Below are 23,787 nucleotides of genomic sequence, written 5' to 3' on the forward strand. Positions count from 1 at the left end.
GTGCACCGCAATACTGCTTCTTCATACTAAAGTTATATTTGCACATTATAAATCATGTGTGGTAAGCCATTTGTGCAAGGAATGCTGGTCCATTTACCTTGCTTTTGAACGGAACAGAGTCATTTACAGTGGGGGGTCAAATTATCTGAAGATTTGCCTGAAACCTTCTGGGCAGTGCAGAACTTTTGAATAGTACAGTATATGCATTCATCTGTTCTCCACATTGTTTGTTCACTCTGATATGGTTTGTTTTCGACTTGTTTGAAAATGTTTCTGTTGTTACAGCCTTCATTATATCGGGTCACTGTGGACACTTTGGAAATCTGAGAAGCAGCCCTTTTAACTTTGCTTGATTTTGTTTTATGTTTGCATCTCCTCTTGTTTTCTCTTCATGCCATTGTTTCATACTTAGACTTGTACCCACAAAGCACCCATGCACATACACCAGAGAGCTCTAACTGGGATGTGTGGCTTCCTTAAGTGTATCTGGGGTAAGGAAGCATATCTGTGTCTCACAGACATCTGTGAGAAACACCACTGTAATGCGACACCAACATCAAATATTAAAGCTATTTGAAGTATAGCTCTGTTCTTAGGTGCTTTCCTTGTGGAAGTTCCCATCCGGGCCTGTCTTTTGTCTGTGCGCTCTGATTACTCATTAAAATGGAAGTGCAAGACCAAAGAATAATTTTGTATTTTTATGTATTCTAATTGAGCTAGCTGAGCTGTTGTGCAGAAGCTTTTTTTTTTAAAGAAAGGGTATGAGGGGGAAAAAATTAAATATAAAGTTTAATAATAATAATAATAATAAATGAAGCAACAGTGATGAAAATCTTGCAGTGTTTTGGTAGCACTGCAAATGCAGCACACTGTAAAGCAGGCTTCCTCAAACTCGGCCCTCCAGATGTTTTGAGACTACAGTTCCCATCATCCCTGACCACTGGTCGTCTTAGCTAGGGATCATGGGAGTTGTAGGCCAAAAATATCTGGAGGGCTGAGTTTGAGGAAGCCTGCTGTAAAGATGAATCCCATCCTAAAGATACATTAGTGTTCTCATTCACTACAGTGTCTTTCACCTTGGTTCTTTTAAGGCATGTCACATGCTTCCTATCTCTGCTACTTGTATCATGCACACCTATGTGGGACGTGGGTGGCGCTGCGGTCTAAACCACTGAGCCTCTTGGGCTTGCTGATCGGAAGGTTGGTGGTTCGAATCCCCGTGAAGTGGTGAGCTCCCGTTGCTCTGTCCCAGCTCCTGCCAACCTAGCAGTTCAAAAGCACACCAGTGCAAGTAGATAAATAGGTACCACTGCGGTGGGAAGGTAAAAGGCGTTTGCATGAGCTCTGGTTTCCGTCACAATGTCCCGTTCTGCCAGAAGCGGTCTAGTCATGCTGGCCACATGACCCAGAAAACTGTCTGTGGACAAACATTGGCTCCCTTGGTCTGAAAGTAAGATGAGCGCCGCAACCCCATAGTCACCTTTGACTGGACTTAACCACCCAGTGGTCCTTTACCTTTATGTGCTAACCAGACTTCCTCGTTCTCTTCAGTTGCCATTCTTCCCCAAATTTCCCTAAAGAGCATTGTGCCAGATGGCTTCAGAAGCAGAGAAAGTATTCCACACATGGTTTGCCTAACCAGCCAGATGACTTTATCTTACACTAGTTCATACCCTCCAACATTCCTCAGACGAAAATAGGGATGTTCTATTCTACATCAGTATCACTGCTTGAGCATTTGCTTTTGGTCGAGTACAAAAGTTACCGTATTAGAGGAAACACCGGAAACTGCAGTATTTCAAGCACAAAAAATGTTTGACTTTGTATTGCATTTAGGGAAGTCCAAGGGAAATCCCAAATCAATAAATACAAATAACGGGGGGGGGGGAGGAGAGAGAGAGACTATGTGATGCCATTTATGAGTATTTTGGAAGCATGATAACTTTGAACAATCATCATTGTTGCAATTGTGCAGCTGTATGATATGGGGTGTCCCAGTGTTTATTTTGGGATCCAGGTATATAATAAACTTGAGTTCAGGGATACATAAACTTCCTATTTTTAATTGTTTTAGTGAGCAAATTAGGAATGTATAAGCAACCTCAGCATCCTTGTGCTATGGATGGTTCAGCTGCTCAGACTCGTGCACAAAATGGGGAGACTCATCAGATTTCAGAAGGCACCCCCAATTAAGCTCATGGAAGAGAGCAGCAAGGGGCTTACTTCCCCTGAAAGACGCTGGGCTGCCTGCAGCTGCACCCGCGTCCTCTTAAGGAGCAATATCTGCGAAGTACAATAAAGCAAAAGTACAGTAAAACAAGGTGTTGCCCATATAAAATTCAGTAATTTCAGATAAGTCCAAATATTCATTCTGAATTCTCATGTTCTTTCATAGTTTGGGCAGTTGATCGGCAGCCATAATGTGTGGGAATAGAGGGTGTTTATTTGTTTATTACTTTGGTTGGTATGCATAACCTTGTATTTTGCTTATCTGTGTATATATTTGTATATATAATATTCTTTTCTGGGAGCTGGCCAGAGTCCAGTTTTGCTACAATTTCTCTTGAGACAGTTCAAAGATGAGTACCTGTGAGCACATGTACCTGTACACAGGTGTAACAAGAAAATAACAGTTTGATTTCATTGAAATACCTGACATAATTTTACACAGGTGAATATAAATTTGGCTTCATGGGTAAGACAAAAGGCCTATCTAGTTTGGCATTCTGCCTCCAATAGTAGCTGCTGAGATGTGTTTGGGAAGTTCATGAGCAGGACATGATGAGTATCACCCTCCTTTGTTGGTCTTTAGCATCTGGTAACCCCAGAGATCTACTGACTGGGAGCACAGTTTAGCTGTTGTATCAAAAAAATTGCTTCTGCCTAACAAGTTTAGTAACTCAAAAGCTTGTGATCATCACTGCATGCTGTGGCAATTAAATTTAGTTCCTTTTGAAATCAATGGAACAGGTAATGATTAACTTGTCCCACTGAGTTTGGGGAGACCTAAATTCAGCTAGCCTATTAAGTTAATTAAGTACTGCATATGTTTATCCTGAGCTGATTGCCAGTTAATATCATAGGCTGACTCTTCAGTTGTTGGGGGGGGGGATGAAAGAGAGAGAAATATTTATCCCAATTACCTCTCTCTGTACCATTCACCACCTTCAATTTAGCACTGTGAAGAAATATTGGGATGAGTGGATGTTGTCAGACCAAGAGTGGGTGAGATTCCTTTTCTTCCATGTTGATGTAATAATAGGAAGGAGACAGGGGGGAGGATATGGTAGGGACATTGTAACGATGATTAAAAAGTAGGAAAGGATCTGCAAAATAAAATTGGAAGTATATTTAGTCTGAGCCATGTGCTCAGTGTTGTGGTACCAATTATTTTGAACCTCCCTCCCAGCTGAGACTAGAAAGGCTGGGAAGACGAAGACCTTTATTGCAACAGGCATCCTAAGTAGGTTTTCTGATGTTGTGGTTTGTTTTAACTGATTTTATATTTATTCTATCTTTTCAATCTTACAGTATATCACGTAGAGACTTGGGGAATATGCTGTAGAACTATGGCAGTCTTTCCATCAGTGCAAGCTTTCAGCTTGCCAGATGGAACGATCTCCACTCTCCCCTCCCTACACACTGGGGCAAATTTGGGAGTGGGGTGGAGAGGGCCAGAAACCCCATTGCACTAGTGGAAGTCCTTGCATAGGCTTCTGCTAGTGGGACTCCTTAGTTGCATCTGACCCCCAAGTGTAACACGGTATAATAATTGTTGAAATATATTTAGTCTGGACAAAGAGAGGCTAGAGTGGAATGATAAAGATGAATACTGTGACTCTTAGCTTGCGGGTCTTAACCTCCTGTGAATTCCACTAGTTTGCCAACTTTGCAGCCTGTTCACCTGGTGTTTGACCTTTGTTCACCTCCCTTTTGCATTTAGGAGCAGTTCCTTTTCTCATAAAGCTATAATGCAGTAAATAGGAAGGTGAGAGTGGTCATTGATCTCCACTAAATGGGAGAGCAATTACTGAAAAGGCCACATTTCAAAGCAATTTAATTTCCCTTTGGGAAGAAGGATGATCAGAAGGAGCGCACTATAGCATTGCACACGACAGGGATGTATTGCCCAAGACAATTACACCTGCTTCTGGAAGGGAATAGAGTGTTAATAAAATAACAGAAAGTGAGGATCAAATAAATAAAAAGTAATCAATCTGTGTTGTTGGCAGGTAAGACAGTCTTCGTACTTAGCTTCCCAGAGGTTCTAAACGTATCTTTTAAAGATGAATTTTAAAAATTACAATGCCTTAGCACTCAAATGGCCGGCTTTATTCAGTCCTGTGACATTAATCAGAAACGTGTCTCCCGAAAGGAGATTCTGTGCTCCTCTTGTGTGTGTGGAAATCCAAACTGTGATCCACTGAATTTATTCCCTCAAACAGCAGAAGATGCCACTGGGATGCTGTTTATGAAGGGTGATTTTGCTGCACACACAGACCTTCCCTTTTAACTTCACTGGATTGTGCAATAAACCTCAATTTGGCCTCAGGAATAGCCATGCTTTGAACACATTTCCCCTGCTCCTAGTAACCTTCTAGCTACTTAAATCCTGCTATCTTCAAGGAAGCCCGTATCGGCAATTGTCAGGCACTGACCGCTTTGATAAGTCACATTTTCTTCCTCTTCCACATCTAAGAGAGAAAATGCAGCTTTCTAAGATGGTTTAAAATGTCCACCTTCATCTCTTAAAAAAATGCTGTGTAGAAGAGCTGCTGCTTCTGAAAACACCTGAATCCATAATATGAGACTCTTAATCTCAGGGTTGTGGGTTCAAGGCCCACGTTGGGCAAAAGATTCCTACATTACAGGGGGTTGGACTAGATGTCCCCTCGTGGTCCCTTCCAATTTTACGATTCTGTGATTCTATTGGACTGGTATAGTAGTAGTTGATTTCCAGTGCCTTTTGGGGATTCCTTTGTATATAATAATCGAGAAGTATCTTGACATATTTTCTGTCAGCAGGATTTGGTTTGATCAAGATTGCAATCCGTTTCTGGTTGTTCATTGTAGCCCATTCTCTCCCCCACCTTCCTTTTTTCTTCTTCTTTCCCTTGAAGATAAGGAGGGACTGTTAATGTGCCAGTCTTGGCTGATAAAGCAGCTGGTGCTTACAGCACCGGCAGAATACGATAACGTGAGGCAATTAGCATTACTCCTTTCAACCTTTAAATGGGTTGAAGGTACCATTATGAGGATGCAGGTTGGGTGGGTTCTTTGCTCCAAATGGTTCAAGCTGCGCAGACTTTAGAAAATGCATCTTTTACGAGAATAACTTCCGACTGTAAATCTGCACATCACAACAAAGAGAGTGCATAGGGTGATATCTAATGCAGTCCTGCTCGTGGCGACAGTTGTATATGTATGTTGTTTTCATTCATGGGTAAAATCAGAAAGAATAGTAAACACTGAAGCATTAAGGCTAGAATCAGTTTTAACCACATTCAGCTGGAAATGCTTTTAAAAGCAAAACAGCTGTACTTACCTAAGGGAAACTCCATAGGAGAAGAAGTCTAATGTTGCAAACAATGATTTACCTTGTACGCCCCCATATGGAATCCCTCTTGGTGTCGGTACATAGAATAGGTCGTCCTGTCCAGATCAGAGAACCTGTGGAGGAATACATGGAATTTTTATACTCTTGTTTTATGCCATGCTATAAATGGCATTCAGAATTGTTTTTGTTGACGTTCATCTGTCTTGAGAGACAATGGAGTGCACATCCTGGAGTGAAGTCAAAACAGCTGCTTTAGCATCACCAAAGTGATCTCTCCAGGGCGCAAGCCTGGGCAGTGTGTATGGAGGTCCTGGGCTGCCCACACGACAAGACTCAGTCTCACTGATGTGGTCCAGAGCATGGGTAGGCAAACTAAGGCCCAGGGGCTGGATCCAGCCCAATCGCCTTCTAAATCCAGCCCACAGACGGTCAGGGAATCAGCGTGTTTTTACATGAGTAGGATGTGTCCTTTTGCATCCCTGGGTTATTTGCGGAGCATAGGAATTCATTCATTTTATTTATTCAGAATATAGTCTGCCCCCCCCCAAGGTCTGAGGGACAGTGGACCAGCCCCCTGCTGAAAAAGTTTGCTGGCCCCTGGTCCAGAGGAAAGCAGAACAATATATTTTGCCCCAAGCTTAGCTGCAGGAGTTGCTGTAAGGAGGCGTACAACGTGCCATCCAGCCACCTGAGAGACTACACTCTAGATTTGTTTAGGGCTTATTCCTGAAGATATCCTGCAAGGCAGCAGAGGTTTAGGACCAGAGTTTTCCTTCTCCTAGGTGGGCTACCTTCTCAGGTTGATGAGCCCCATCTGCCCCTCACTTCCCTCTACAACAAGACCGCTTTCTTGGTCACTATTTGTCTAGTCTGCTCAATTGGCTGGAACCTTTCTTTGCATTCTAGGGAATTCCCTAACTCGAGTGTTTGAGACCCATTAGCTACCCTCGTCTGGTTTAGACAACCAGTCAAAGCCCTTCCCAATGTGTGGCCACTGTCACATGCTGACAGCTTCTAGGAGCCATAGGTGAGAGCTGAATGCAGGGTGGGGACCAAAGGTGGACAAACTACCCCAGAAGGAGCACAACGTGTCCCCCACCAGAGGTACTACCCCTCCCCTAACACCCCATACCACCCTCAGAATTGTTTACATGCATGATAAATGCATTGCACTGACTTCTTCCCTCCTTTCAATCTCCAAAGAATTTCTTTTCCCGAAGCTAACCTAGCATTCTAGGCTCAAAATTGGCTCACTGGAAGATCACCACTGGAAAACAATAGATAGCCAGAATAAGAGTGAATCTGATTAAGTGGGAGCACTTAGGATTTTAGAAGTCTCTTTATTTAGGGGTAAGAACATGTATGTAGTGAATGTTATAGAGAAATTGTTACTGGTCATATTTCTATGACTTCTCACCATTGTGTGTATTTAACATTGCTGCTCATCAGTTATTCAAGGTCAGCTATTGTGAGTGGAAAAGTAAAATACAGTGGTACCTTGGTTCTCGAAATTAATCTGTTCCAGGAGTCCACTTGACTCGCAAAACAGTTTGAAAACCAAGACGCAGCTTCCAATTGGATGCAGGAGCTTCCTGCACTCAAGCGGAAGCTGCGGAAACCGTGTTGGATGTTCGGCTTCCGAAAAATGTTCGCAGACCAGGACACTCACTTCTGGGTTTGCAGCATTTGAGAGCCAGTTTGTTCAGGAGCCAAGCCGTTTGAGTACCAAGGTACCATTGTACTATGAACTTGTTGTCAATGTGGACAGAGGTCATAAAAACGAGACCAAAATCACAAGAGAGTGAGTACATAAACGTCTCACCTTACCCACAAAAGTTGTGACCTGCTGCTTCCTTCCCTTGGCTATTAATCAAAGAGACGGACTCCTGTTGCTGTAGAATTGCTCCCCATCCTTTTATGACCTAAGAGGTCACTGGATGAGACTAAGCTCCTGTGAAGATGCAAGGGTGTCCTTTATGTGGACAAAGCAAGATATAGTTTTTTCTCTCCCCTGAGGCTTTTGAGCTCCTTCCTGCCTTACCAGTCCCCCAAAGGCAACAAGGCAAAGAATCTTCAAGCAGAAAGGAGCAAAGGATGCTTCTCTTTATCACCAACCACCATACACTGTAGAGAATTTAGCTCTGGCTGTTTCTCTTGAGCAAGCTGCCCTCTCTGCCAGCTCCTGAAGGATGAACACTAGTCCCCAGCCAGACTTCTATCCCACCCTATTTTGGGATTTGAGAAAGAAGCTCTTAGGGGAACAGTGTATTTCAAAGCATTTTAAAATCTGCAATATGCATCGCAACAAACTCTTGCAGGGAGAGAAAATAAAAATGATTTAGTATGTTAGTCAAAACAAAATCGAAAATTCTTTCTAGTAGCACCTTAGAGACCAACTGAGTTTGTTCCTGGTATGAGCTTTCGTGTGCATACGTATCTGAAGAAGTGTGCATGCACACGAAAGCTCATACCAGGAACAAACTCAGTTGGTCTCTAAGGTGCTACTAGAAAGAATTTTCGATTTTGTTTTGACTATGGCAGACCAACACGGCTACCCACCTGTAACTGTTAGTATGTTAGTGTTGGTGCATCATCAGTGTCTGTTCCAATTTGTGGATAGATAGACCATATCCCATGCATGTTCAGATTGCCATGTTTAGGTTACTAAAATGCAGGGTGTGTACATAAAAATAGAAAGATTTAGCGTAAGGCGGAGAAAACAGCAGTTTAACTGCTTATATTTCGTTAATGTTTTCATGGCCGCATAATATTTCACGAGTCTTATTTTGATGATGCAGATTAAAGAACGGAAGCGTGGATTTCAAACATTGATCCTGCATTCTGTGAGGCGTTAAGTCTAGCCTCATTTTCCACTGGGAATTAAATGGCCCACACTTTTCAGTCTAAATTAGAATTATTTTTTTAAAAAAAGAAAGAACAAGGAACTGCTCTGAAAACAAAGCCTGATTCAGACTCTATTAATCATTATGCTGTGTCTCTTGCTTACTCTGTGCCAATTACTTTCAGTCTAATTTGATGAATTGTCTTGAGCAGTTTAAGTCTCAGCTTATGCCTAGCAAGAATGGCAAAGCCATCCTTTTTGCTACTGCCTGGCAAAGCCCCTTGATGCAAAGTGGTTTAAGAATTAGAAATAATAAATGCAGAGTTATTCCACGGCTCTAAGGACTGACCATACAGCACATAGGTTACTGTGTGGCAGGGTGCAAGTTGTAATCATTCCAGTACAGTCGTACCTTGGAAGTCGAACGGAATATGTTCCGGAAGTCCGTTCGACTTCCAAAACGTTCAGAAACCAAAGCATGGCTTCTGGTTGGCTGCCGAAATCTCTTACAGCCAATCGGAAGCCGCAGAAGCCCCGCAGGCTTCCAAAAATAGTTCGCAAACTGGAACAGTCACTTCCTGGTTTGGGAGCCAAAATGTTCAGGAACTAGGCTGTTCGAAAACCAAGGTACGGCTGTATTTTCCTTCCCCCGGACAAGGAGCAGTGGTGGCTCTAGTAATCAGAGCCTCCATGTTTAGAGGCAGTATACCTGTGAATGTCAGGTAGTCGAGGGTAAAAGATGAAGGGTGTTGCTTATATGCCTTCCCAGAAATACCCAGCTGACTTAAATTAGCTTTATCTGATCCACCAGGACTCTTCTTACATTCTTAATACAAGAAAACTTGTGTGACCCTCTTCTACGTTGCCAGCACTCATGGGTGGGTTAGCATCTTTTTAGATTCCCTTCTTTCTTTCTTTATTTTTACTTTTACTTTTTCCAAAGGCTTTGCCAGTTGGAAAAAAAATGGCTTTAACGCTTTAAGAACATGCTAGATAATCAAGCAGCTGTGAGAACTGTGGTTTGGAAAGCTTTTCAAAAATTGTTTTGATATTTTTGCCCTGCATTCCTATTTTTGCTCTGCTTCTCTGTGATGAAATTAAACTTACGAAAATATAAATCTTAGCGAAAACCACGTTAACAATAAAGCAAAATAACCAAAAAGCAGGTTTCAGACTTGGAAGTATTTTTTCTTTTTATGATAAATGTTTGGTGTCATTTTTCAACATATGGTTCCTACATAAATCTTCTCTCCAAAGCTGCTTGCAGGCAGTATTGCCCAGAAAGGGGTAGATGTTGGTGTCTGTGTTTCTGTATGCCAACTGCTTGATCAGATGCGAATGTTCTGCTCTAATAACGTAAATTACCCTAGAAACTAACACATTGAAAATTAACCATTGCAAAAATTGAAAATAAGGGACCCTTGTCATAACTGTCCTCACAGCTTCAGCGTAAAACTGGTGCTGGAAAAGTATCCTTCGGGATGCCAAATGGTGAGACATACGCTCTTTAAAACGCCTGTGTTCTCTTAATCGACATGCACATGTTCGTTTATAGCAGTTCCTCTCTGAAGCAGTTAACGGCAGAATCCCACGCAAATGAAGATAAATGCTTCTCCCACAGCATCACAGACGACCAACAAATTGGTGGTAATTCTGCTGTTGGGGGGGGAGAACTTTCACGTTTTTATTGGTGTTTTAATCTTTCTTTCAAACATTGTACACTCGCCTGCTAAAATACGAAAGGGAGGTTGCATGCTTTACACGCTAATCCTATTTAAATTTCATTGGGAATATTCACTCCAGTTGAATATTGCTGCAGTATTGCGGTCTTAGTCCATACCAGTGGTGTCACTTCAAAAGCTATTATTGTCAAGCCAGTGCACACCACAACCTTCCAACAGCCCCCAACCTGTGTCTAGGTATAGTTTGAATCTAGAGCAGATAGCAAGTTAGCTTAAGAACAGGAGGCAAGGAAGACCATGCTATGCTAATCTTCTTACCTTGGCTAGCAGTTAGAGCTCTGTTACCACATTGCAGGTTGGCCACTTATGTCAATATGGTCAGTGACCACCCAGCTACAGGGGAGTCCACATGTGGTTACATTCAATGAATATACAATCTGTGTACACATATAGTTGAGCTGCGCACTCAGTCAACACTTGTGCTGTCTAGTATTCACAGGTGTGCTGCTAGCAGAAGGAAACTGCTTCAGTGGCACTTACGAAAACATGCTGTTAAAGTAATTTGCCTTTGCTGACAATGAGGCATGCTGGGTCTGTTACCCTTCCTTAAACAGTTCCCTACCAAGATCAGCGTTCAGTGGAAAAAGTTGGGGCAGAACGTGGAACATAACTTTACTGACTTCATTCTCTCGCTTTTGACCGTCAAGTGTCTTCTCTCGTTTTGGTGCATAACTCTTGACCCGGTAGGGGGAGAGTTGCAGGGAAATGAGCAAATTCTTCTTCTCAGTTTCTAGGCACATGGTACGATGGCTGCTGTTGCTCCAATGAGAATGTTTTCTTGGCAAAAGAAAGAAACAAAGAGAGAGATTTGGCTTTAGCTGTAGTTCACTTGGTCTTATGTTGAATCTGGAGTGCTGTTTGTGTGCTTTGGGGTATTGTTTAGCTGGGGATTGTTGATGTTATGGGCATTATTTTTTGTATCTCTATTGTAGATCTTAATTATGATTTATGTGGAAATTGTTTGGTTTGTGTATTTTTTGATGTTTTATTTATGGCTACTTTTGTTGTTGTAATTGTGTATTCTTGTCATGCCATAAGCTGCTTTGAGCATGGTTTGAACTATGGAAAGGCAGCATATCAATAAAATTATATATATGTATGTATACTTCTTACTTGACTTTTACCATATTCAATGCACTGAAGTTTCGGTGTTGATTATTACTTGTTTCAAATTCTCTGTGCGGCCCTCTGGAAACCCTTCAGGGTTGAAGAATGAGGCACGAATACATGTAAATACATGATACAATCCGTGTAACATAGTAAGCTGCCTAATATTGGATCAGACTACTCTGCCAATCTAGCTAAGTTCTGTCTACTCTGAGAGTGGCTCCTCAGGGACTGGGGCAGACGTCTTCCACATCATCAGCTACCAAATCACTTTTTAACTGGGTGCAAATCATATGCTCCCCTACTGAGCTATATCGTAAGTTTGCCACATGTCTGGAAATTCCCAGACATACATGGAATACTGCAGAAATCGGCTAAATGTCTAAATGTTGGTTATTTGCAAAAAAAAAAAAAAAAAAAAAGTATCTCCACAACTTTGGGCAAAACTAAAAAAAAAGCTCAATAACTTTGCCCCCTGAAAGCTGAACTTCTCCCCCACCCCCCCCCCAAAAAATCATTGGGTTGATTCCAGTGAAGAAGATTAGATCAAAGCATACTTCCATGAGCTGGAGAGCATGGTTGATACCTTGTGTCACCCTGAAGTGCCTCATATTTTCTAAAGCATTTTCTATGATTCTGTACAATTAGAAGACCCATGGGTTTCTTAAATAGCACAGATTATATGTTATTTTGATTCTACTTAGCCTAGTATGCTTATTCTCTACTCAAAGATGTTGGTAGTATTTCCTCATCACTATTGTTTTAAAGATATGCATCTGAGTAGTAAATGAATAGATTCACTGTTGATTATGTCCAAATATTTCTAAATTATTGTGATGTGCTCCTGCTATTTACTTTTAACAGATGCTGTAGAGCAAGTTATCCCCCCCCCGTTATGACTGATTTAAATCAATGCACATTGTAGTCACGATTGCCAATCAGTCTCGCAAAATAGCCATTTTCTGTAGGGTTTATTTCTACTTACAGATACAGTGTGTGCATTTTTATTTTTATTTTTTGTATAGTAAAGCAACAGAGGCAAGCAGTGTTATATTAGGACCTGTGAGAAAATGTTAACTAACTATTTGTATAGTGGTGCCCCGCTAGACGAAAATAATTCGTTCTACGAGTTTTTTCGTAGAGCGAATTTTTCGTCTAGCGAAGCGGCAATGGAAAAATCGTCTTGCGAGGCAGCCCCATAGACTTTTCCGTCTTGCGGGGCAGCCTTCCACTAGACGAATGCCTTCGTCTAGCGAGTTTTTCGTCTAGCGAGGCATTCGTCTAGCAGGGCACTACTGTATAAGATCTCTTCACATGCTTGGCTGTTTACAGATTGAAGCTTGGACACTCCCTGATGGCAATGCCATGAGGAAGATTAATATGGTTGGGTCAAGTGACAGACTTGGAGCGGGAAAGAACCAGTTTATTTTTTTAGGAGGGAACTCCATTTTGGGTTTTCCACATTAGGTGGCAAGAGATCTTGGACTGGACCTAACCTGTTGACAGTTCGGATGATGAAGAGGTAATATGCAATACGGAAAGTGAAAAGAAACAGCTATTGTAAATACCTGGTGCCTTTTGGAGCACAGGTGAGCAACTCATGCTTTGGAGAGTAATGTTAGTAAATTCGTATAAGTAAAACAAAAAAAAAGTATCTCCAACTGTCAGTGACTAACGTTAGCTATACCTTGATCGTGATTCACTAAAAACTAAATGTGGGAAAATTGCTGTGATGCTGGACTGAACAATAATTCAATAGAATTCTGTCTCTGTTAGATCTTTAACAAAATTAAGTTAAGCATATTGTGTTTAAACAGAGGCTTTGATCCAGAGTTTGTATGACCAGAAACTGGATATTTGTGAGACTTCTCCTCCCACGTGAAAACACACACACACATATACACGAATGCTGTCCCACCTCCCACCCCCAAACACTAGGAGACCCTCAGGAAATGACTAAGAGGCAAACTGCCTCCACCCAGTCTCGCTCCAGTTCTCCTTTCCTGCTACATCCCCAGCATATCATATCCCAGGCCTTTCCTGATAGTCTTCCACCCTCAGAGAGAGGTTTTATTAGTGGACTGGAGAGGTGGGAAGGCCTTGCTGGGCAAATGGCTTCTGCTCATGCAAACACTGGATTCAAGCCAGAATAGTCGCATTGCAATCAATATTTGCAGTACTTGAAAATGGTCCTTTTCCAGAGAAATATTCCCTTAAGTCTAATTAGCTAATGCTCACCGTCTTTATTTTTAAAACATTTTTTAAAAAAATTATAAGAATCTTGTACGCCTTGGGTATGGGGGAGTCATTAGAGTGGCTTAATTCAACATATTTATCAAGCCATTTAGTTGCGAATTTAGCAACGGCTAAAAACAAATTTTAACAATTTTGCAGAGCGTCTGCTTATAAAATGGCAATCACATATCAGTTTCTTACCTGCTTTGATGTTTTAGAATAAAAACAGATTTATTGCAAGCGTAAACATTTGCTATGAAATTCTTCTCATAACAGCACAGAGGAAATGCATACTATTACAGGTCTTCTTTAAAAATTCAAAAGAAAGCGACCTTTGGAAAGCTTTGGCTTGCATTCATGACTCCACATGAAATTTGTGAATTTGACTATCTCTACTACTTCTTGTGCAAGTACTCCTGCTGTTGGCTTCCTTTTATTCCCTCAGTAACCCGGAAACAGCTAAAACAGAAATCACATTGTATGTAACTTACATGAAGGTTCTTCGAAATGTTTTGGATCAAGGAGGGAAATTGTCTAACGCGGCTGTTAGAAGCTGACTTGACCACTTCACAGCCTTCACAGCTAATAGCCAGGAGGTTCAGGGGTTCTACTGAATGGGGTGGGCTTTGAAATAGGGGTCTGAGGGGAAAGATTTTTCCCCAGAAAATCAAACACAGGCAAGCTTCTGTAGTTTCATGCAAATTTACCAATTACTTTAAGCCTGTCAAAAGACACATTAAACTGCCTCTGGACCAATTTTTGTAAATTCTGGGTTGGATTCTAGCAACATGTTGACAGGAAGAGCTCACTAGCATGGTGAAGTGACTAGAGTATTGGGGTTTAAAGTGAGGAATCCAGTTAACCATGAACATGCATCAGTATATTATTTTCAGATATTACATTGCCAGTTTGAGAGGCTAACCTTTCGCACTGGGTTCTTCCAAGGCTAAAACACACCAATGTGAGGAAAGACAACAAAATTAAATTGTAGGTGTTGCTTTAAAATAAAAGAGAATGGAAAATAAAGGTGGCTGTGTATGTGTATGTTACAGTGGTTCTACAAACATTCATGGTTGAAACTGCCTCTTCATTTCCTCTATTTGAAGAGATGCAGATGTATGAGTTACTCATGCAGTAGGAGTTTGCAAGTTGTCAGTTCATTTAGACTAAACTCATATTGAAACGCAAAATCTGTCAGCTGTTAAAATCACTGTTTAGTAGAGAAACAGGCTGTGTACGCATGCCCATTTACTCTGGCTCCAATGCGCTCTTGCTGCTGGCTTTTCAATCGATGATGCAGAGCTTTCCTATAGTTTCTTGAGAAATACTGCTGTTTGATGCACTTTCCCTCAAACTAAACTTCAATCCAAAAGGAAAATTTAAGCTACATTCACTTTGCAGTTAAGCTGAGGTGTGTACATTTGAGAAAGTCATTGTACATGCGTGGATGACAGCTCAGGAGCAGGTGACAGGTTCGTGAAAAGGGGTTGGAGGAGTTGGCGACGTGGTGAACTGCCTCTCTGGTGTGTACAACAACTTGAAACTCAGCGGAGGAGAACCACTAATGTGTACATAGCCATGGAGAAATCAAAGTTAAGTAATTGCATCAAAGCAGAATATTCAGACTGAAAACTTGGCCTGAAATTTTGTCTCTGGTAAGAATACAACAACAGAACAGTTGTCAACCTAAGTGGCCAGTTAGTCATTGTGGTGAATAATGTTGACTACGATTTCTGGAAAGTTCTGTACCTCAAGAGTGCGAAAATAGGCAGCAGACTTGCAGCAATCGTACAGTTTTATATGTAATCATAACTTTAGCCACACACCCCATTAGCTTTATTTAATCATGATTTCTTTATGTGTGAATGCTGTTGATAAATATTTTGCAAAGTTTGGGAGGTGGATGTTTGGTGGAAGATAACCAGAAGTGCAAACATAACTGTGATAGAAAACATGAGAAACGATTAAATTTAGTATGGGTCAAATACATATCTCATCCTTTTCTGCAAAGGAGATTTAAGAATTTTCTGCAGTCCGGCTACTTTCAATTTCTTCAAAAAAGAGATATATATTGTTCATATACATTTTTCTAGAGGCCTGGTATTAATTAAGGCACTAATAGAATGTTCTGGGTTGTATCCCACTCTGTGCATGCAGAATTCTGTTCATGTAACAGGACTTCTCCTTCCCTTCCCCTCCTCTCCCTGCATGCCCTCAAAAACTGCTCAGAGGCATTCTCCAACCTTCTGGAGCAGATTATGAGGTGCATGGAAGGGAAGAGGATGGGAATGTTCAGTCATAGACTCATAGAATTGTAGAGTTGGAAGGGACCACGAGGGTCATCTAATCTAACTCTCTATGATGCAGACGTCTGCTGCGCTAAGGGAACAGCAGCACTCAATATGACCCTATAGGTTTGCTTTGATATAATTGTTCTAAACTTCCCATTCAACATCCCATGCAAGCAAAAATTAACAGCCTTTATAGCAATATGGCGAACGCTTATCCATTTGGGTTGTTGAAATTAGTTATATTGTGTTGGGTCCAAACTTAGTAGACTCATTAAAATCAACAGAATTTGGTAGTTCTGACTAACTTGGGTCCAGTTGCTTTCAGGGGGTTCTCTTCTAATTATGACTAAGTCGGGATCCAGCCCTTTGTCCTAAGCACCTTTGGTCTTGCACGCTCATCTTCAAATTAGTTGTTGCAGTAATCGTCCAACTCTTCCTCGGATAGTCATCATTCTCTGAACTTATTTCCTGGTTTTCATAGTTTCGGAGATTGCACATATCCATGCACATAAACCCATTTCTCAAGCAGACACATTTTGACAGCTCTCACTTCTTGGTGCAGCTGGAGGTTAGTGATAGATCAGGTTCTGATAGATGCTTCACCTGCTATTGATTTTGTGCTGCTGCTTGACAATTGCTCCATCCTTAGTTGTGGCTCAGTGCCATGTCTGTGTGCACTCCCTCCTCTCTAGAGGTAGTGAGGAGTGGGGTTATAACACAAATAACACGCAAATGGTGGGGGTGGGTGGGTGAAGTGTTTGGTTGTGGTTTGTGATATAGAAATATGGATATTGAGCATAGGTTGGCACACAATAAGTCATGGACTGTACCAAGTGCTCATGGTGCATCCAGGTAGATAATGTAAGAAAACAGTGAGCACACCTGTAACTTGGATGCGTTTCCGAACTTGATTCAATCCTAGGATATTTTCCTGTAAGAGCACTGCATTGGTCCAATCTAATTTACGATAAGGAGCACGGGGATTTTGCATGCTTGTAGGCATAGTGCCGGTCTCAAGGCTCTGAACTAAGGAGGAGAACTGGCATCCCACAGTTGAGCCCAAGTTCTTAGTTGCAGTCCTGTGGAGCGCTTTAAGTGATGCCCGTCCTCTGATGCTGCTTGTCTCCCAACTCCCAGCCCAGATCTGGTACTTGGGATAGGCTCTGTTCATCGTCAGTGAGAAAGCATGGTTGTGCATAATGGCTGTGTTTCTGTATGTTTTTTCTGTTTTCTTAATCTTTATCAGGGCTTCCTATAGTGCATTTCATTTCTATTATTTTAGAATAATAGAACTTTGAGAAAACTAATCTATCCAAAGTTACCTTTCTCTAATCACAGTGGTTTTTAAATTTCTGGGTGGTCATGATACTGGTTACCGTCTACCTTCATTCTGGCAGTGATACCAACAAAAATCCCCCTATGCATTTCCTGAGCTTGGTGCATTAAAACTATGGGCATGAACAAGCATAGGTGCTGCTGTCGTTATTAGAGCAACTGCTAAATCCCTTCTCGTTTCTTTGTGCACAGAGAGTTTGGATGGAGAGACCCGGAACTTCCAGAAGTCATTCAGATGTTACAGCACCAGTTCCCCTCAGTACAATCCAATGCTGCCGCCTACTTACAGCACCTCTGCTTTGGAGACAATAAAATAAAAGCTGAGGTAAGAGAATTAGTTGTCTAAAAGATGTGTGTATGTGTGTTGTACAACATATGTATGCAGGGGCGGAGGAAGGGGGGCGAAGGGAGCGCACCACCCCGGGCAGCGCGATCCTGGTGGGGTTCCATCGCGGCTGCCCCCCAGCATCCCACCCCCACAGGCTGCGTGTCACGCCCCCCAGAACGTGCGTCGCACCCCGCCCCAGGATGCATGCCCCGCCCCCACATGCCAGCCCCGCCCCCTCCTGCTCCCCGCCCCCGGTGCCAGAGCATGAAGCTCCGCCACTGTATGTATGCTAAGCCACTGTTGAAATCCTGAGCTGCCTTTTTTCTTTATGGAGAACTCCAGGAGACCTTCCTTTCTGTGCCGCGGCTTACTCTGTGCTGCTTTGTTGCCTCTTTGTGAGGCAGACTTCATGAACTGAGGTTTTGGGGGGGGGCTTTTTATTCTGTCATTGGGCTGTGTTCCAAATTTCAGCTTTCTCTCTGTTGTGGAGGTACCTTAACCTTTTTTGATATCACCTTACATAAAGCTTCTAGTTACAGGCATGTAGAGGAAAAGGTAATCTCAGAACTATTGTTCATATAGCTATTTCCAGATCATGGGGGAGGCAGGTGAGCACTGTAATAATAATTCCTTGATCATACGTGTATTCTCTCTCATTACAGACACGTGTATTGTTATTAAAGTGTAATGTTTCCTTGATTGGTTGGAATACAGCAAGCCATGCCTTCTGGGAACGGTCACATTCACACAAAATTATTTGAATCAGGGATACACTTATTGTAATATTGAAAGTTATAGTTAGCCTGATGCCCTGCTCTCTCATATCTCTGTTGAAAGAAATTGGTGTTTTGTTTTGTTTTTTAAAAAAAGGGGGGTGGGTGGGATTTGCACCAGAGTCAAATGTGTTACAACCTCATTTTCGCCAACATTTAATGTTTCTGCTTAGCATAGATGCTTCCTAAAAGATGCATCTTTGCCTTTAGCCTGGCTTCATTCATAATGGTGACTTGAGGGTAAGCAAAGGACTTTCATCACTCGCTGACTCCATAGAGGTCCATTCTGCCCCTGACCATACTGCTTGCAGTATGCACCTGCAGTGATCATCAGAACTGTAGGAGGAACACGTCTCTGGACCTCCATTTGATCCCTGTAATTTAGGGTGGTTGTATGTGTGTTTAGGCAAGGAGCCATTTGCCTATGTGGACCAGATGATGAAAAGACTAAAATGTTCGTATTTTTTTTATAATATATTTATTAAATTTTATAAAAACATTACAAACACACTAATACAAAACAATACAACTATAATAAACAAAAAACAAAACTACAATACAACTATAATAAACAAAAAACAAAACTACAATGAAAATAAAAAAATTACACTATCCTTAACCTCTATCCTTAACATTGTATCCTGACTTCCTCCTATCTCCACTTCCTGCGTTCCTTGTGAATCATCTTTAGTAATTTCTTACCATCTTAAAATAACTTATTTTACTATAAAAAAATCATTAAACTTATTTAATATCTCGACTCATACCTTCTCAATTTATACATCATAACCAAACTCTAAATCTACAGTCTAGCTTTTCTTCCAAATTATATCCAATTTTCTATCATACAATGGTTTTTTAAATATAATTTAAATTCCTTCCACTCTTCCTCCACCGCGTCGTCCCTCCGGTCACGAAGTCTCCTGGTCATCTCAGCGAGCTCCATATAGTCCATCATTTTCATCTGCCATTCTTCAATCGTTGGTATTTCTTCTGTCTTCCAGTTTTTAGCCAACAAATGTTCGTATTTTTTAAAGCCTTTGCATCATAGAGTTAGAATGGAATCCCTTGAGCCCTAGCAAGTATACAGATGGAAAGTTGTTAATTTGTCAACTAACTTCAAAAAGTCCCTTAGGATCCTAGCTTTTGATGAGCTGACCCATCCACTCTGCTTATTGGATTTTTTATATATATAAACAAGATACTTCATAGCAATTAGAGTTGTGTCTGCAAGGTCAGAAAATGTGGTTTTACTTGCTCCTTCCTTTGGCTGCAATGAACCAGTAATTGTGAAGCCATTTCTTGCATATATTGAGTAAAACACAACATTGTGGAATGTGTTTTTTATGTGCTGATACAACATCTTTCTCACTAACCATAACCTGCAGTTGTACATGCTTTTCCGCCATTATGTATGAGCCCTATGTCATTTTTTTGAGACCTGTATATGCTTCCGATGCACAATGCCCTGGTTTGGGGCCACTTTAGTCCCATTGGAAATCAATTTCAATGGCACTAAAATGACTTTAATCCTAGCATTCTAGTTGCACCCATATATGGGTTGCAGACTCCTTTTTTCACCCCTCTGGACCTATGCTTCCTAATTTTTAAAATGCTTTTCTCTACTCAGTTGCTTAGTGTAGTTTGCAGCAAATGACTATTCTGAAATCACAATTGGAGGGAAAAATAAGTACAAAATCATTTTTTTTGTCTATAATCAGTAACGATGATTCAAGCTGTTACGTGCAACTATAATAAGCAGTAAGAGCTCTTTGCACTTCAGTACAATTTGTAAATTGCTGGTTTCTCTTTTAGGTAAAATTGTGTTCGTAATCTTCCCCCCGCTCTCCCCACACACACAAGGAAAAGAGACTGTAGCTTGAAATACACTGCCCCTGTTTGGGTGACTTCTTGGCTGTCGGGTTAGATTCCTGGATCCCAATATATTAAAAGGACACTTGGCAGAGATGATGATTGTTTCCTGGGCAGGAGCCTCAAGCTGGTTCCTTAGGTGTCAAAAACCATTAACTTACTCACAAAACACCCCTCATGTTTGCTTTTGTTGATTTCATCTGGAAGGATTTTAATTTTTCCTTTCCAGCTCTTATGATGAAGCATGAATAATTTAAGTGAACTAAGTGATTACCATTGGGATCAACTGCATTGGGAAGATCCAGCCCCCCCCCCCTTGCTATGTTTAAATAATGCCAGTACTTCTTTAAAATTGGCAAAAACGACACTGCTGACATTGGTTGCCATATATCTGGATTTCCCTGCACATTTAGCCAATTTTCGCCCGGACACCGCTTGCGGCTGCAGTATTTCGGATATGTGCGCAACTCACATGGTGAGTTCTGGCACTTCTTTTTCTAGAAAAATAGCCCTGCACATCATTTCCCTAGTTTTGTATATTGTGTCTATTTGAACACACACACACACACACACACACACACACACAATTAAACGGTAGTCAATAACTGATTTTTATATAACCTGGTAGCCCTGTATACAGTGTTTAGTGTTGAAAGGGAACAGATGAGAGATTTTTCAGCTGAAGGGCTGCAAGCGAACAGAATTGGTTTGATGAAATGACAGGCTATTTGAGGAGGTTGTTAGCTGCGTAGGAAAAGTTGCTTAAACTAATAACAATTCTTGTCATGCCTCAAATCTTCCTTACCAGGAAGGAAAAGCAAGGGAAGATGGGGAGTGGTGGAAAGGGCACTATGTATTTTAGAAAACTTAATACATAACTCTTTTTTTCCACTCTTGTTAAAAACAAGGTCCATTCTTCTGAAGCAATTCCTTGTGATTTTAAAGACACGTAAGCCTTCTGTATGAGGTCACCCAACAAAAGAATTGAATTGTTCAGTTTTCACATGCCAGTATCATTTTGTTCTGAAAGAAAATGGCAGCCTGTCATTGGTAGCAGTGATACAGCAGGTCACATAAGGTTTTGGCTTCCTGTATGCTAGAAAATTAATTTCACCTATGAAAGCCACAGTACCAGCAGTTTGGGTAAGGATGTGAAATAAGGGTCCAGTAGCCAGTGAACTCTTCATCTCATTTCTTTGGCTGCCTTCCATCCTTTACAGACACCTCTCTAAGTGACAGTAGTGGTTTCATTCACTTCATGCTTTTTTGGTTGTCATGTCATGTAATGTTTTTAAATTCTGTAAGCCATATACAATGTAAATGCAAGCAGTATCATTAAAATCAAGTGAATGCATGATGGAAACTGGAAACATTTTTCTCTACCCATTTTCTGTAAAAAATATAGCCTCTGCTTTTTACTCTAGTAGGTTGGTACAATTTGTGGCCCTCAAAGCCAAACAAGGCCGACTATCGATAAAGGGTCTGCAAGATACTTGTCAACCCACATTTTTCGTACTTGCATGCAGATAGGAAAAATAAGTTTGCGATGAGTTCTTCAGACCTTCTATAGAGATTCAAGTAAAACTAGGAAGGGATGTTGTGTTTAAAATGAGTCATTGTTTTAAAATGAGTTTCAGCTATACTTTGGAGATGGATTGCAAGCAGTTTTGGATTTCCATGAAAAACCAGCAAACATATACCATCAAATTTGAGTGTACATTTCTGGCAAATGTCTGATTCCCAAGCTGTGTTGTGTATGAAAGAGAACAGTTGTTTCATAGGCCCATGATATATACCAGGGGTCAGCAACCTTTTTCAGCCATGGGCTGGTCCACCGTCCCTCAGACCATATGGTGGGCCGGACTATATTTTTTTTTTTTTGGGGGGGGGGGGTTGAACGAATTCCTATGCCCCACAAATAACGCAGGGATGCGTTTTAAATAAAAGCACACATTCTACTCATGTAAAAACACTAGGCAGGCCCCACAGATAACCCAGAGATGCATTTTAAATAAAAGGACACATTCTACTCATGTAAAAACACCCCGATTCCCGGATTTAGAAGGTGACTGGGCCGCATCCAGCCCCTGGAGCTTAGGTTGCCTACCCCTGATATATACAAAAACCATCTTTTTCTGGGGGAAATGGAACCTTTTCTTAGTGGGTACATGTCATCAGAAGCGCAGGCTGCATATGTACAATTACCTTTAGGGCAAATACAAAGAACATTTTTCCCATTGAAGAATTTGGGGTACTCCTTATTTAAAGGTTGTTGCAAAATGTAATCCTGTAAAGGATAAACTCTAGCAACCAGAATTCCGGGGGGGGGGGAGGGGGAATTTGATTCAAATGTGCTTTAAAGGTACAGTTTGTATGATGTCCCTGTTTGAGGAAGGGGAAGGGAATGCCTTTGCCTCCTTGTCAACCCAATGAGGGTCCCAATGAGGCCTTTCCTTCAAAGGGACAGCATTAGAGCTCCCAGGGACCTTGCAGGAGCAGTCAAGTTTCCTTGCCCTGTCAGTTGCATGGCTATTGTCCATATCATCATGGCAACAGATTTCCCCTCCTTCATCCATCTAACTTGACTAATGAGTTTACGTACGGCACTTCTCCATCACTGCTTCTTAAATCTTGGAATAAGCAAGATCAAGTCTTTCATAATAAAAACGAAATGATTGTAGCCCAGTGTGTAAACAAAATGTGTATTCCTATAACTTGCCCACCCACAACAATCTATAAAAGTTGATGATCTTAAGATTTTCTTTGTTTATTTATGAATGAGACTATTCGTTCCCCCGAATGCTCTGTTACGATTGCAGCATTAAACAATCTCATTACAAGATTTGCTGATTTTGCAGGGTTCTCATTCTCCAGGTCATTTGTTTTATATTCCCCCAGAATGACTGTCCTAAAAAGTCAGCCCATGGAGCATGCTTATTTTTAATTATAATCATTATTATTTCCATTGACCCCCCCCCCCCCATTTTCCTTTAATTGAAAAAATGTTTTAACTTCTAGGATTTTGCTGTCATCTCGGAGCCTCTTGAGGCTGACATATACCTTCTTTTTGCCATTGTTTTTTTATGAGATTCTTGTAGAGAAATCAGCTATGCTTGTTTTATGAAAGCACACTATTCAAACTCTTAAGCCATATTTTTGTCTTAGACTTCTGACATCTCATCTCCCTCTTGGACTTCAGTTGCACGTCTTGGGAAGCAAAACTGTGGTGTACCAGGACTGCACAAACATACAGGTCCCTGGATAGGAACAAATTTTGATCACACCTTGAGATTATCAAGGAGCAGTGTTTTTTGTAAAATGAATGAATGAATGAATGAATGATCAGGTGCTACTACTTATATATTGATAAAATGTCATGGGTGCCAGCACAAAATGGCTGTCAGGGGCAGCAGAGAGAGAGACGGGAGAGATGCCGATACTCTATACTGGTGAGTTCTATCACCAATAAAAGTCCTAGTGAGGAGAGCTTAGCCATGAGCCAGGTTCAAACAACATGTTAAGCCAAACCTTACCTTAGCTCAGCTCGGCAACTGACTGAAAGAGACTTTTCAGGAGCAAAGCTGTTGTGAATGCCTCATTGGGACCTGAATATTCTCACAATCCATTAAGCTATGTCATATGAACCACGCCATTCTCTCTCCCACCCCCTTTCCGACGTAACATTTCCCAAAGTGGGTTTACAAT

The 23,787-nt window shown here is 41.3% G+C and overlaps 1 protein-coding gene across 1 annotated transcript in view; it reads left to right on the plus strand.

Moving 5' to 3' along the window:
* CTNND2 (catenin delta 2) overlaps nt 1–23,787 on the plus strand; it is a 481,608-nt gene that overhangs the window by 335,943 nt on the left and 121,878 nt on the right. The window contains 1 exon segment of the mRNA XM_033154385.1: nt 17,302–17,434. Coding sequence (XP_033010276.1) covers nt 17,302–17,434 — 133 coding nt within the window.

Source organism: Lacerta agilis, chromosome 7, assembly GCF_009819535.1.
Source record: "Lacerta agilis isolate rLacAgi1 chromosome 7, rLacAgi1.pri, whole genome shotgun sequence".
Classification (NCBI taxonomy): domain Eukaryota; kingdom Metazoa; phylum Chordata; class Lepidosauria; order Squamata; family Lacertidae; genus Lacerta; species Lacerta agilis.